The 13,841-nt window shown below is 48.5% G+C and overlaps 1 protein-coding gene across 1 annotated transcript in view; it reads right to left on the bottom strand.

Moving 5' to 3' along the window:
• VEGFC (vascular endothelial growth factor C) overlaps positions 1 to 10,777 on the bottom strand; it is a 79,362-nt gene extending 68,585 nt beyond the window's left edge. Inside the window, exon 1 of the mRNA XM_074155012.1 lies at positions 10,634 to 10,777. Within this exon, the coding sequence (XP_074011113.1) occupies positions 10,634 to 10,777 (144 nt within the window). The remainder of the gene's footprint in view (positions 1 to 10,633) is intronic.
• Between the last annotated feature and the right edge of the window lie 3,064 nt (positions 10,778 to 13,841).

Here is a 13,841-nt window from a genome sequence, read left to right as displayed (position 1 = left end):
TAACTTGGCAGGGCCATGGGTGGCGAGGGCATAAATAAAAAGGGAAGATGTCTGGCCAAAAAACCTCACTAAGAGGTACTGGAAGAGTCAGAAGAGCCACTGTAGCCAGGTGCACATTGCCATGGTTGCCCTCACACTACAAAAAATGTGATGAGCCTGTGGATCCTGTGAGCATCTGATGCCTGCTGTTGGGTTTTCCAACTGAAGTCCCCAGACGGCCAAGGAATGAGCAGCAGGTATACGATTGCACACCAGGATTTGGAGGCCTCTCCTGAACATGGTCTGTGAGACACAAGGGTGAAGAAACAGAACAAGCAGAGTATAAGTGTCCCAAGCTGTTTCCGTGTGAAGGTTTGGGGACAAATCAGCTGGATGTCACACAACAAGACCCCCACAGGAGAATCAAGCAGGACAGCTCACAGGACAGAGGATAAGAAAGAAACTTTTGGGAACCAAGGACTCAGTGGGCACTGTCTTCCTGCAGGAAGAGACATGCCCATGGCCAATGGGCAGCCTTCAGCTGGAAGGAACTGGGGAGAAGAGGGTGTGGGAGGGAAGGTGTGACAGATCGTATCCATGAGGTTCCCAACAACAACGTCAGTCTCCAAGCCATCCTCTGCCACATCAGCGGGGCACGCTGTGCAGCCGGGGCCATCCAACAAGGTTGCCCGTGTTAGATACTGTGGAAAATGGCACGTAGGGCTAACCTGGGATTTTCTCTGACCAGCTACAGCCATTCTTCTACTCTTATGTGACTTCAATACTCAAAATAAATGCCACAAGCCAACTAAACACAGAGTGAAGCATCAACTCGATCATGTTTGTCGTAAGAGATGAGGATTTGAAAATTTCATTAATTTTCTGAAACCATTAGGTAAGATATTTAAAGACTTTCATTACTACAAAGAGCCTTTTTATGTTATTAATCCAGATTAGTAATGACTGCTCAGTTTAGAGTTTGCCTAATTCTTTAGTTCTACCTGATGCAACAGAACAACCTAATTCTTCCTTCCTTTGAAGCATGACCCTGCCCTCTGAAAATCCCTCACCGCTCCTTCTCCTACTTCCTGCTCCAAAATCATCATGTCTCCAAAATCAGCCCATCCACAGATATTTCAGAAAAGAAAGTACTCAGAAGCCTCTAAAGCTCTTTACTCCTTTCATTTGTTTTTAGCGATTTGATCACCTGCTGGCCCAGCCTGGAGAAAAAAAAGACAAAAAAAGAAGCGGGGTTTTCCTTAATCTTAAGGATCCTCATCATTTTCACAGCTGATGATCAGAGAGAAATAGGCAGGTCTTCTGGGGTAAGAAAAACATCTCTACTACAGCAGAGATGGGGAGGGACTCTTGATCAGGGAGGGGGGCCATAGGAGGAGGGGGAAGGGTTTGACACTGAAAGAGGGGAGATGGAATGAGATCTGGAGAAGAGATTCTCTCCTGTGAGGGTGGTGAGAGCCTGGCCCAGGTTGCCCAGAGAAGCTGTGGCTGCCCCATCCCTGGAGGGGTTCAAGGCCAGGTTGGAGGGGGCTTTGAGCAACCTGGTCTGGTGGGAGGTGTCCCTGCCCAGGGCAGGGGTTGGGACTGGATGATCTTTAAAGGTCCCTTCCAACCCAAACCATCCTATGATTCTTTGATTCTATGTCTTGAGGTGCACCTGGGAACACCAGGCAGAAGTAACAAACTCTAAGTACTACTAACGCTCCAGCTATCGAGCAAGGAGACCCTCAGGCAATTTGATTTTGGGCCTAACCTCTTGGCTTCTGCTGCCTGGTAGTTTTGATGAAACCTCCATGCAAGACCATGAAACTTTAGAAAGGAGACAGGCCAATACCTGCCACGTTTAGTCATGTCAGCGGAATGTTTAGTGGCTGTTAACGTTCTCCTGAAAGCTGTGCCCTGTACAACAGGGTTCTCGGTATTTTCAACTGAACCAACATTTTGCTCTTCTCTACCAGCCAGAAACACCCGACTGGAGAGACAAAATAATTGTCCATCGCTATCTTCCTTCCAGGAAAAAATATTTCTCCATGTTTACTGAAGCTACAGTGATTCAACAGTGTGAGCCTGCTGATTATTAACAAGATTGTCCCATTTCCTCCAAATCACAGAATATTTCTATGTAAGGATATAAAGGAAATAAAATTTTAAAAATCTTTATGGTGAAGAGACATTGAAATCTTAGCATGACTGCCCTGACATCCATGAATAAAAGGAAATGAAGTGAATGGTCACGTTTGTACCAGCAGGACTTTGTTACGCAAGATTTTCTGGGGAGCGCGTGGGGCGAAGAGGAAGTCGTCGGCTCTGCTTTAACTGGGAAACATCTGTCCCTGGGCGAGGGACAAACGTCAAGCAGGCCCTACCTCACAAGTTTAGCTCTTGGTTCCCTTAGGCAGCTAATTACACTGCTAATCTCACGATAAATAGCAATTCCATGTCTCCATCAAAAGTCCTAGTACTCTTACATTTACATTTCTGTCAAGTCTATCTATCTGCAGCCAGTTACAAATCCATATAAATGGAATTAAGTTATGTAATTTTCCTTTTCTGCATTATTTCTAAGAAGAAATAGCAGGAGTGGTGATAATAAGTAACGCTGAGCGTGCAAACAAGCAGAGATTTACTCCTCGGCAGTACACCAAAGAGCGAACAAGCCTTTCAGAGGTACAAAATACACGCACTTCCTTTGACTTCCAGTGAAACGTACTTTTGTGGTATCTCCTAATCTCCAGTTCACAGCGGCTGCAAAGCAGACTTTGCAGTACTTAGCAGTTGTTAGTCAAGAAGAATGACAGGTCAAGACTGCGGTGAATTCTCAAAACTCCAAAGGCAACATTTTCAAAGAAAATAGGTTTGTGGTTGCGTTGTTTTTTTTTTTTTAACCATCTCAAAACGACGTTCAAGACTTGTGACAAAAAATGCTCTCCCTTTTTTTCTTAAGGAACTAATAAAACCAAAGCTGCTCAAGCACAGTTTTTCCTTACAGCTTGTTTTTTTCACTTCTCAGGCTTTCCTCATATTTTAAACTCTTCAGATCTTTTTTTTTTTTCCTTTCTCCATGTTAAGTTTCTTTAATGTGCATATACCACAAAGTAAGACCACCTACACGGACAATTCCTGCAGCTCAACTTTGTTCAAGCACATTCAAGTGTGAATTCCAGCCCACAGATCCCAGTCTTGGTGCTCAGGAGCTCCATGAGCAGGAGAGCAGGTTCCCAGCAGTGTCCCTTTGGGTTCACCCTGGGTCACAAGGGGGACCTCGTGCACACCATCCTTGCGCTTCTTCCTCAGCAAGAATCCCATAGGATTGGGATTCCAGTTGGCAGAGCAGGAACATGGATCCCACCATCTCTGGACAGTACACCTCAACCAACCACCAGCTTTACTTCAGAGAAGCACAGAATGGTAGCAGTTGGAGGGGATCTCTGGAGATCATCGAGTCCAACCCCCTGCCAGGGCAGGGTCACCCAGAACAGGTTGGACGGGAACGTGTCCAAGCGGGTTTTGAAGATCTCCAGAGAAGGAGCCTCAACACCCTCTCTGGGCAGCCTGTTCCAGGGCTCTGCCACCTTCACAGGAAAGAGGTTTTTCCACATGTTCAGACAGAATTTCCCATTTTTCAGTTTGTGCCTGCTGCCCCTTGTCCTGTCACTGGGCACCATTGAGAAGAGTCTGGCCCCATCCTCTTGCCACCTGCCCTTTAGATATTGCTCAGCATTGATGAGGTCCCCTCTCAGTCTGCTCTTCTCCAGGCTGAACAGCCCCAGGTCCCTCAGACTTTCCCCAGCAGAGAGATGCTCCAGTTCCTTGATCATCTTTGTAGCCTCCGCCAGACTCTCTCCAGTAGTTCCCTGTTCATCTCTAACTGGGGAGCCCAGAACTGGACCCAGTGCTCCAGATGTGGCCTCACCAGGGCAGAGCAGAGGGGGAGGATGACCTCCCTCCACCTGTTGGCCACTCTCTTGTCAATGCCCCTCAGGAGACCATTGGCCTTTTTGACCACAAGGGCACATTGCTGGCTCCTGGGCAACTTGACTGATCTTCTCATGATCTTTAAGTATGGATCCCATACTTGCAGGGCAATGAGCATTAGTGCCCTATTTGGAAAGGGGTGAACAGATCAAACTTGAGTCACATTTTCATTTACGTTTCAAATTACATTTCATTGTCTACAGAAACATGAGTAAGCAGAGAGGAGCTAAGGTGTCCATCTCCACTTGGCCAGTTTTTCTCCTGGCTCTTAATATTGTGACTGATGCAGCCAGCACGTTCTGGACAGCTGGAGCAGTCCACCACAAATACCTTTGGTCTGCTGAATTCCGCAGGCAGATGAAGTCGAAGGACAGCGAGAGTAGTTTTGCTTCTTCTGAAAGATCTTCAGTAGGGTATCTACTGAAATTTTGACACATGCATGGGGTGGTTGCTACAGATGTCCTTTGGGAAAAAAAAAAGAGGAAATAGCCAAACACTGTGGCGTTCTCAGAAGAAATCCCATCGGCTGAATTCCTCTCTTCTCTCTGTCAACGGAGCACAATTCTTGGGTAAGAAAAGTCAAAGAGTTAAGCCATTTTATGGTGTAAAGGATTTTGCTCCAGATGACATCTGATTCCTGAAACGACTTATTTCTCAACGCTGCCACAAGCAGGTAGGAGTAACACAGGGGATTCCACACCTGGGATACCAGAGAGGAACACCGTGTCCCCTGCTCCACAGTAGCCGTCTGGTGCCTTCCAAGAACTGTCCCATTCTTTGCCAGTATTTCCCCTTTTCCAGGATAAAACGTCCTGCTCTCCTCAGTGAGGAACAGGATGCAAAACAGCTCCAACGGGTTTTAAGCTGCATCCTCAAGGTCAGGCTGTTTGAAAAGTGTCACCGAGTGGACGAAGCCATTATGTGAACGGTATGGAACGCCACAGGGTTCAGGGTGACGGCACTGATAATGTCACCCTGAAAATTAATGTCATCAACTTCCCCAAGCAATCAGTTTTCACTGACGTTAACCACAATCCCGACCCCAAGAATTTTCTGCAGAAGCTGTATTGCCTCAAGGAGGATAATGTGTTCATCCTGAACAGAATTCAGCAAAAACTACAGTGTAGCCAAAATATACCAACTACTACTATTTTTTTTTCCCCTTCAGTTATCAGAAGGTGTTTGTGCTGTGCCTTCTCCACTTTTGTATTCGGAAGGAGTTATAGCCATCTTACACACGTCAGGAAATGTCAAAAGAGAAACCAAATTACTAAAGAGCTTGCGGGATTGAGTTACACTGGTTACAATGGAAGAGTAGAAGAATAAGTGACTTACAGTTTAGCTATTTCCTAACTAAATGAAATGCAACAAAGAGGGGAAAAAATACAGTAACGCATAAATATTAAGTCATCAGAAAAACTTCTGGTGACAGATAAACAGAAACCAAGGAAAACAAGTTGACAAATTCATATACAATAGGAATTCAAACAAGCAATCCCCCACAGTCCCCCCAAGCTAGCCAAGTTTTAAATTAAAATTCTGGTGCAATTTATGCAGCTATCAGTGCCTTTGAAACAGATTCGTGTATACACGGAGGGGAACTTGGTACTACGTGTCACTCAGGGTAGAAGCAAGGTGGAATTAGGGGGATAAAAAAAAAAAAAAAGGTATTGAAAGTTTATAGTAGATAATGGAAACCATCACACTTATCCTACTCACTAAACAAATTTCAACACCTTCCCAAACGTAAAACTCCTAAGAAGCAACTCAGACTTTGTTACTTGGAAGATGTGAGCTCTCTCAATCTTGCTTGGAATTTCTTATAATTCATTCTACAAACAGCTGTAGCACATTTTTTACATTAAACGAGGATATTATAACTTGATAGGATACCAGGCTGACTCCAGTTGGATTCTCTTTTGTTCCAAGCATTTTGTTTTAATGAATCACTGACCACACTCAAGCAGCTGAACAAGAGGTTCTGAGACAGATGTCCTACCCTGGATGAGGGGTATCAATGGGAGAGGGTTATTTCCATCACCCTCACCTACAACAGCCTGAAGAGCAAGGTTTTTTTACTAAAACAAGCAGACACACACCCTTGAAGAACAAGCAAGAGTTTAAACACACACTGAGCCTAAGTGAGCGTAAAAATACTATATTTGAGGGGATGTTTCTGTAAAGCCTCCACACGCTGCAGGTGGTTAAAGTGATCCCCAAAGCTTCTGGAGACCCTTCAGAAGCACGGTGATTTGTCAGCAGCAATCCCCTGAAATCCCTCGCACAAGAGACCCAGGAATGCACATACCTACGCCACGAAGCATGAGCTCTGGGGGCTTAGTACTGCCCTCTGCTCGCACAAAGGGTTTAATAATTATGTTTGCAGAAGCATCGCTTGGGCTTCATAAGAGGTCCTATTACGTTACTTATGTTCACCCCGTTGTATCCGATGCAAATCGTGCTTCTAAAACAAAAGGAGATATTTGTGTCTAAAAAAAGAGAGTGGCTACACACACTCGTGAAAAGGAAAAGTCACAGCAGACAAAACAGTAAGAGAAGAAAAAATAACATCCTCCCTGCCCGCTCGGTTTAGCGCTGGTGGAGTACCGGGAGGGAGCTTTATGCTTGGTTTCGGAGGGGAAAACCCCCCAGCCTGGTCTCTCAGCAGGGCACGGAGTGTCCCACACGTCAGTGACCGGGAGCTGGCCAGAAACCCCATGGCTTTGAGGTTACGCCACCCAGATACAGCGACAGGAGGAAACCCCAGAAATTAACTCGCTGCTTCTCCTCCCCCTCCCACAAGAACATGTTGTATTTAAACTCCCTTAGCCATTTATTATTGGGTCAGATTTAAAATAATAGTAATTAAAAGGTGTCTCTCAGCTGAGGTAGCACCCGAGATAAATGGAACTCAAGTAAGCACACCTATTTTCATTGCAAAAAGCAAATCACAGCACAAAGACTGTCCTGTACTTAATTGCTGTCTGTCTAACGAGGCCCCAGTGCCGCTGCCAGGGATGCACTTTAGAACAGGCAGATACTTTTCCATTCGTTATTCCCATTCCAATATAAAACTAGGAATCACGGAACGGCTTTGGTTGGAAGCCTTGCAAAAATACAGCTTTAAACCTCCTAAAGCCACATAGGACACGAGAGCAGCGTCGCTTTTGTGGAGTCACATAACCCCAAAGGCTGGACCACACAACAAAAGGAAGGTGCAGCCACAGCAAACCCTCCCAGCTGCGGGGCTGCTTCCCAGTTAGCGTTACCATTACCAGTACTGTCACCATAAATAACCTGCTCCTCCTGTTGCCAACCCTATGACCATTCATGCAGCCCAGGCACATGCTACTGTCAGAATCTAATAAGTTTAATTTGTGCATAGATTTCCCCTATGGTTCATTTTACAACTTTCAACAAAGAAACAATAAGGAATTTATTTATCTATTTATTTATTTGTTTATTAAAAATACTTTGTCCTCCTGGGTAGAGAGCACATACTCATTGCATGGTCCCAATTCAAAAGTACATAAGGAACAAGAGCTAAAGACTAAACACGTTATAAGAGTTACTAAAATGTTCACAGACGGTACGAGGAGCTGAAGTTTCGAGCCCCCGGTGCTGCCCAGCTGCTCACCCTCTCCTTGCTGGGCTGCTCCAAGCATCCCTGCTCCCACCCGAGCTCCGGGAGCTCCAGGGGCAGGTGGGTCGATTCCCCGCTCCCACCTTAAGCAGGATGAATTCTGGAGAACAAAAATTCCCAGTTGCCTTCCCCAGATGGGGAGAGGGAGCCCAGCGTGGCTGCAGGGGGTGTCACCTCATCGGGGGAACCCCCTGTGCTGCAGGAAACCCCGAAGAGGTGACGTAGGGCAGGATTCCTTCCCGCCCCACCGAGCAGCCAGTTCAGGTGCAATGCATTAATCCGGGCCCCGTAAGCTTGTTAAATAATGAACTCTACGCCTAGGCTGGAAAAAAAAAAAGCGGGGGCGAGGGGGGGAGGCAGCGTTGCACAAGCTTATCAGTGCCCGCTTGCTGCGGGACATGCCCTTGCAGGAGCGGGGTATGAAGAATTACTGCTATTTATATCCGTACCGCTTCCAGGCTGCTGCAGATCTCCAGGGCGAGATCAGCGCCCGGCACTTAGGCACCTGCACGAAACCACGACACCCTCCTGGCCCGCCCGGCTTCTCCTCCTGCGCTGGAGGATCCGCAGCTTCAGCCACGCTTTTTAAAATGTTTCTTAAAATAGGAGCGAAGAAAAACAAAAATATTGCGTAATTTGACCCAAAAGGCCGTATGACCCGCACTTTGGCATCAGTGTGATATGCAGGAGGGGGGTGGCAAGGAAAAACAGAGGAAACATAACATCTCTGAACACATGCTCGAGCGATCACGCATTTTTCAGTGAAGTTAAGAAAGTTCAAGCAGATGACTTTTTTCTTTTTTTTTTTCCTGACAATATAATCATATTTTCCTTGAAACAATTACTTACAGTTTACTTATTTAATCCTTTCATAATTGCTTCAGACGCTCCTCTCAGCATTCTCTCATCCACAGAGCACTCACTCCAACAGCTCCAGCAAAAGCAACACACTCACAACTGAAGGCTTCCAACATGACTAAGTCTTCTTGGATCCAGAGTCATCCTCTCTCTCTCTCTCTCCCCACTACTCACCAGTAGGACATTTTCCTGCTAACGCAATCGCTTAACACACGCTGTCCCACTCCCTTCCCGCTCTCTTGACCTCCCTTCCTTTGATTTGCTGACAGTTCCCCCTTTTTCCAGGGAGCACTTGTGCTTCCACCCAGTGCGGGGGCAGCTCCCAAAGACCTGGAGGTTCTTCCAAGAAGCAGAGTGACTGTCCCCAACACGTGCGTGGGGACACACAGCATTGCTCCAGAGAACATCCTCATTATCAGCTGTACAAAGCATGGACCATGCTCCATAGGATCACGGAATGGTTCGGGTTGGAAGGGACCTTAAAGACCATCGAGTCCCAACCCCCTGCCCTGGGCAGGGACACCTCCCACCAGACCAGGTTGCTCCAAGCCCCATCCAGCCTGGCCTTATTCTTTCTACCTTTCCAGCATTCTGAGGCTTCAAACACCAGTCTCACCCAGTAAATAACGGACTCGCAGTCACAGGCTGGAAAGAGCTGAGGTATTTTTACCCTTCACTAAGTTTTGCATTTTTTTTTTTTATAAATAGTCCAAGTGATAAGAGACACCAGCTGAACCGATTTCGCTTTCCTCTTTTTAAATACTTACCTTCGAAAAATATTTGACAAACATTTAAGCAACCCGATCGCCGACAGCAGACTAACATTGAGAACATTGCAGTGCAAGCATTCGGCTGCAATCGGGATATCGGAAAAGAAGCTACAACAGAGCAGTCGGTGTTTGAAGAGAGACTCCAGTATAACTCAGCAACCTTCTCCGCGCAGAACGGTATCTGAAACGCACGGCTTTCTGCGAACAACAGATGGTCCACAAGAGTTTGAACAGCTGAAACAAGTACAGCTGGTGTACGCTATCAAAACTTGACTTCCAACACAGTTAGGGTAAAATCTCCCAAATTTCTAGTCAGTAAACTGAACAGCATAGGGGAAAAAAAAAAAAAAAAAAAAAACCACAACTAGAATATCAGCTTAATTTTTAATCCAGACACTTCCCTCCCCGCCCCTTACTGAAATGAATAATCAATGAGCCGGGTCAGGACGGCTTTCAGTAAGTGTGTCAGAAATCCTCAGAACGCGGAGGGGAGGGTAAGAGCTGTTAGAAACTCATCAAAGGGCTTCCTAATAACGCCCCGCGCTTATCCAGCCACACGCCCCGCATCCTTTCTGTGCCCCGACACACCGGGAACTGCAAAGCCAGGGGTACCGGCGGCACCGCAACCCCGCGGTACCAAACTTCCAACGCCAGCAAAAAAAATAACCCTGAATTGTGAGCGTTTGTCACCGGATTCCGCGAATTTAAGCCCAACCTTCACCCTGCAGCCGGGCAGAAGGAAAGCTTCCAGCCTCCGGCGTCACCGTACAGCTCCCGCCACCCGCAGCACCAAGGGACGTCTCAGCGCACGGCCAGTCTCGGGGTGCGCTGTCACCGTGTCCCCCCGCTCCGTCCCTGCCCACGGCCGCTGCCCGGACCACCCCACCTCCCCCCCCGCCCCCCCGCTGCAGCTCCCCGGAGCGGGGCGGCCCCCGGTGAACCCCCCATCCCGCCGGGATCGCTGCCCCCTCCCAGCCCCGCTCCAACCGGCGGGACCGGGAGGGGGACCGGGGCCACGGACTCGGACTGGGAGCGGGGACCGGGTTGGAGACCGGGAGCCGGGACGGGGAACAGGGCCAGGGACCCAGACCGGGTCCGGGAGCAGGATGGGGACCGGGGCCACGGATCCGGCCTGGGGCCGGGGACCGGTACCAGGGACCCGGACCGGGGAAAGGACCAGGGCCAGGGACCCGGACCGGGAGCGGGGACCAGGACGGGCACCAGGACCACGGATCCGGACCGGGATGGGGACCGGGATGAGGACCCGGCCCGGGAGCCGGGACACGGACCGGGATGGGAACCGGGAGCCGGGAGCGCTCCCCACCGGGCAGCCCCCGCACGGCGGCAGGAGCGGAGCGAAGGGCACGGGCGGCGGGGACCGGGGGCTTACCTTCGCCTCCCCCGCGTCGGGCTCCTCCTCGTAGTAGCCCTGGCCGGACTGGTCGGCGGCGGCGGCCGGGGGCTGCCGGGGTCCCAGCAGCACGGCGCCGGCAGCCAGGCAGCAACCCAGGGAGAGCAGCTCCAGCAAGTGCATCCTGCAAAGATGGCAGGGCGGAGCGGCGGGAGGAATGCAGGCGAAATTACGAGGCTCCTTCTCGTCCTCTCTCTCTCTCTCCCCCCCAACCCCTTCCCTCCCTCCCCTCGCAATATCCAAGGCAGTAAAATCCGCGGGATGGAGAAGATGCGGCGGCGGTGGCGGCTCCCAGGCGCCTGCAGGAGAGTTCCCAACTTGGCGAATTCTCACCCAAAGTTATCCGGAGTTTGCCAGGTAAAAAAAACCACCAGGAAACCGGACATCCGAGGCTGCGCTCACTCGGGAGCAGGGGAGGTGGGAAGCGCAGAGAGGAGGAGGAGGAGAGGGAGGAGGAGGAGGAGGAGGAGGGAGGGGAAGGAGGGAGAGAGGGCGAGCGAGCGGCCGCTGCCAGCCGGGGAGCTCCCTTCGTCCTCCCGCGGGGGTCGGGCCGAGGGGCTCGGCTCCGCGCCGCTCCGCACCTCCCTCCGCGGAGCTCTTCCCGTCCCCGGAGCTCGCTCCCGCTCCCCGCGGAGCTCCCGCTCTCCGCTCCCTCCGGCGCCTGTCAGCGGGTGCGCGGCGGCGGCGGGGGCCGCGCATGGCGAAAGCGCCCTCTGCCTGCGCGGCGAGAGGGGCCGGCGGCGGCCTTCCTCCTCCTCCTCCTCCTCCTCCTCCTCCTCGGTCTCCTCCTCCTCCTCCTTCTCCTCCCGGCGGCCCCCCGGGGAGCGGATCGCCCCGCACCCCGAACTAAACCAGCGTAGGAACCGTCTGCCAGTTACACTGTGATTAAAAGTTACCAAAAAAAAAGAAAAAAAGAAAAAAAAAAAAAAAGAGAAAAAAGAATGAAACAGTAAACCCCAAACAGCTCCCGCGTTGCTGACAGTGGCAACACCACCTCCTGCTCAAATCTCCGCCGGGCAAAAAGTCATATTCCCTGTACTATTATTTCTGCTCGAGGTGAACAGCATTACTGGTCTCGGTTTAAATTGTTAGAAAGGTTTTCAAGTTGTTCTGCATCACTTCTACACATCTTTTGGTAAAAAGATCGCATGGGAACGAACGGTGGGGGCAGATTCCTGACTGCCTTGGCTGGGTGCTGGCAGTCTGCTCCCTGCCCAGGACAGGGGGTTGGAACTAGATGATCTTTAAGGTCCTTTCTAACCCAAACCATTCCGCGATTCTGTGTTACACCACTCTTTTTCTCCGGGAATCCCATCCAGGGAATGACATTCTGGGAATAACTAATTCAGGATAAAGTTGTCTCTAGCAGGCCTTTAGGTACCTCCTCTTCCTTTTGATTTACTTCTTACCAAGATGGTATTTCAGCTTGTTGCTACACAAATAAATTATTTTGCTCCTAGGCAGCAATCACAGCCTTTGCAATCAGAATGAGATCTAAAGTTTAAATAGAGCTACAGTTTAAACATTTTTATAGCTACTAGAAAATTATTAGAGCACTAACAATTTTTTAACATCTTCACCACGCAGTAAAGCAATGAAGCAAAGACAGTGGCAGAAGTTAAGCAGAACAGCTATGAAGATATAAAATAACGTACACAAATTAAGAAGCCTATTGTTCTTCAGGGGACCCTGACAGCGCCGCGGATCAAAGCATAGGATTAAAGCCTAAAGGCAGCACAGTCCAGGATGCAAAACCCATCTAAATAGAAACACAGCGTTACTGGTTTGAGTTTAAACACGTTACAATCTCTCAGGAAGGGCACAGGCTGGTGTAGAAAACAATTTCTTTTGCAGCACATTAATAAAATCCACCTGATAAACCATGCACAGATAATATTATTTCAGTATCCGAATGCCAGGCAAGGAGTGCCTCCCCGTAACTAAACCACAAACCGGGATGGAACATACCGCTCCCGCTGTGCCATCATAATATCAGCTGGCTGCGTTATTTGTTTCCCCAGCTCTCTCATTCTGTCCCTTTTCTCCCCCCGCCTGATTCATAGAACATCCATCACGGGATCAAAGGCTTTTATGCAAGAGAGCGTTTCCACCAGCTGCCCGGTACGGCAAGTTTGAAGTGTCATAATTGAAAGGCAGTAATCATAGTCGCAGGGCCTCAGGTCACAGTCTAATCACAAGGGTTTTGAACAGAGCGGTTGAAGCCTATGATACGTTCTGTCTTCTGTTTGCAAACAAATAAGTATTCCATTGGGTCTGGGTGACTTTAAGATTTCCCTCAATTCAGGCTGTATTTCTTTCCACCCCATCAAAGATCACTAATTTAAAGGTTTGCTGATCTAAAATCTTTTTTCCTTTCCCCGCTGCCTAACGATTAATATTGCACCTCTTGTCTTCCAATTAAGCAGAAATCAGCCTACAAGACAATTAATTTAAAGTTCTAAGTACAGTGGCAGTGAACTGACCTTATAAACACAAACGACTGAAGAGACATCCCCAGCAGCAGAGAGATACAGGTCTAGGTCTTGCCCCGTTATGTTTCAATGCCAACGATAGCTAACATTGACAAACCAAGGAAAACTTTGATGCCAGCTGTAGGATTCCTTCAAATGAATTCTCTTGATGTTGTTTTAAAACTGAATTTGAAAAGATCCAGACCCTGTTGTGTTGTTCAAGTTGGTGTAACGTAGATCCATCAAGCTCATTCCTCTCTTGTGCCTAAACAAATCCACTGTGTTCATCCCCAACACATTCCCAGTACATTCTGGAACATGGATCAGTCCCTGGTTCCCATCTCCACTCACCAGAAATGGGGAAAGTCACAGGAACCGCTGTAAGAAACGTGACCTGAGACTGGGAAATAGAAAAGTGTCTACAGCAGCAACAAAAATCAGCAATTTGTAATTTGGTCTATTTGCCTATTTTAGAATTAAATTTTAATGTTAAATGTTTTCTTTTCACAGAATGTCATTTCCGTTCTCCTTATATTTAATTTTTTTTTTTCTGTGATTCAAACCAATCTCCTTTGCGTTCTCCTCTTGAATAAGCATATGGAGGCGTGTCCAAGAGTTGAAACGACAGGTAGCATGGTTTGCTTTAGTTTCAACACACAGAGTGAGTTTGAGGGGAATTTATACTTAATGTCTGCCTCAAAGATAGAAAACATTGT

This window comes from Numenius arquata, chromosome 10 (genome assembly GCF_964106895.1).
Source record: "Numenius arquata chromosome 10, bNumArq3.hap1.1, whole genome shotgun sequence".
NCBI lineage: Eukaryota > Metazoa > Chordata > Aves > Charadriiformes > Scolopacidae > Numenius > Numenius arquata.
The sequence above is the reverse complement of the archived record's forward strand: the minus strand, read 5'-3'. Positions and strand labels throughout refer to the sequence as shown.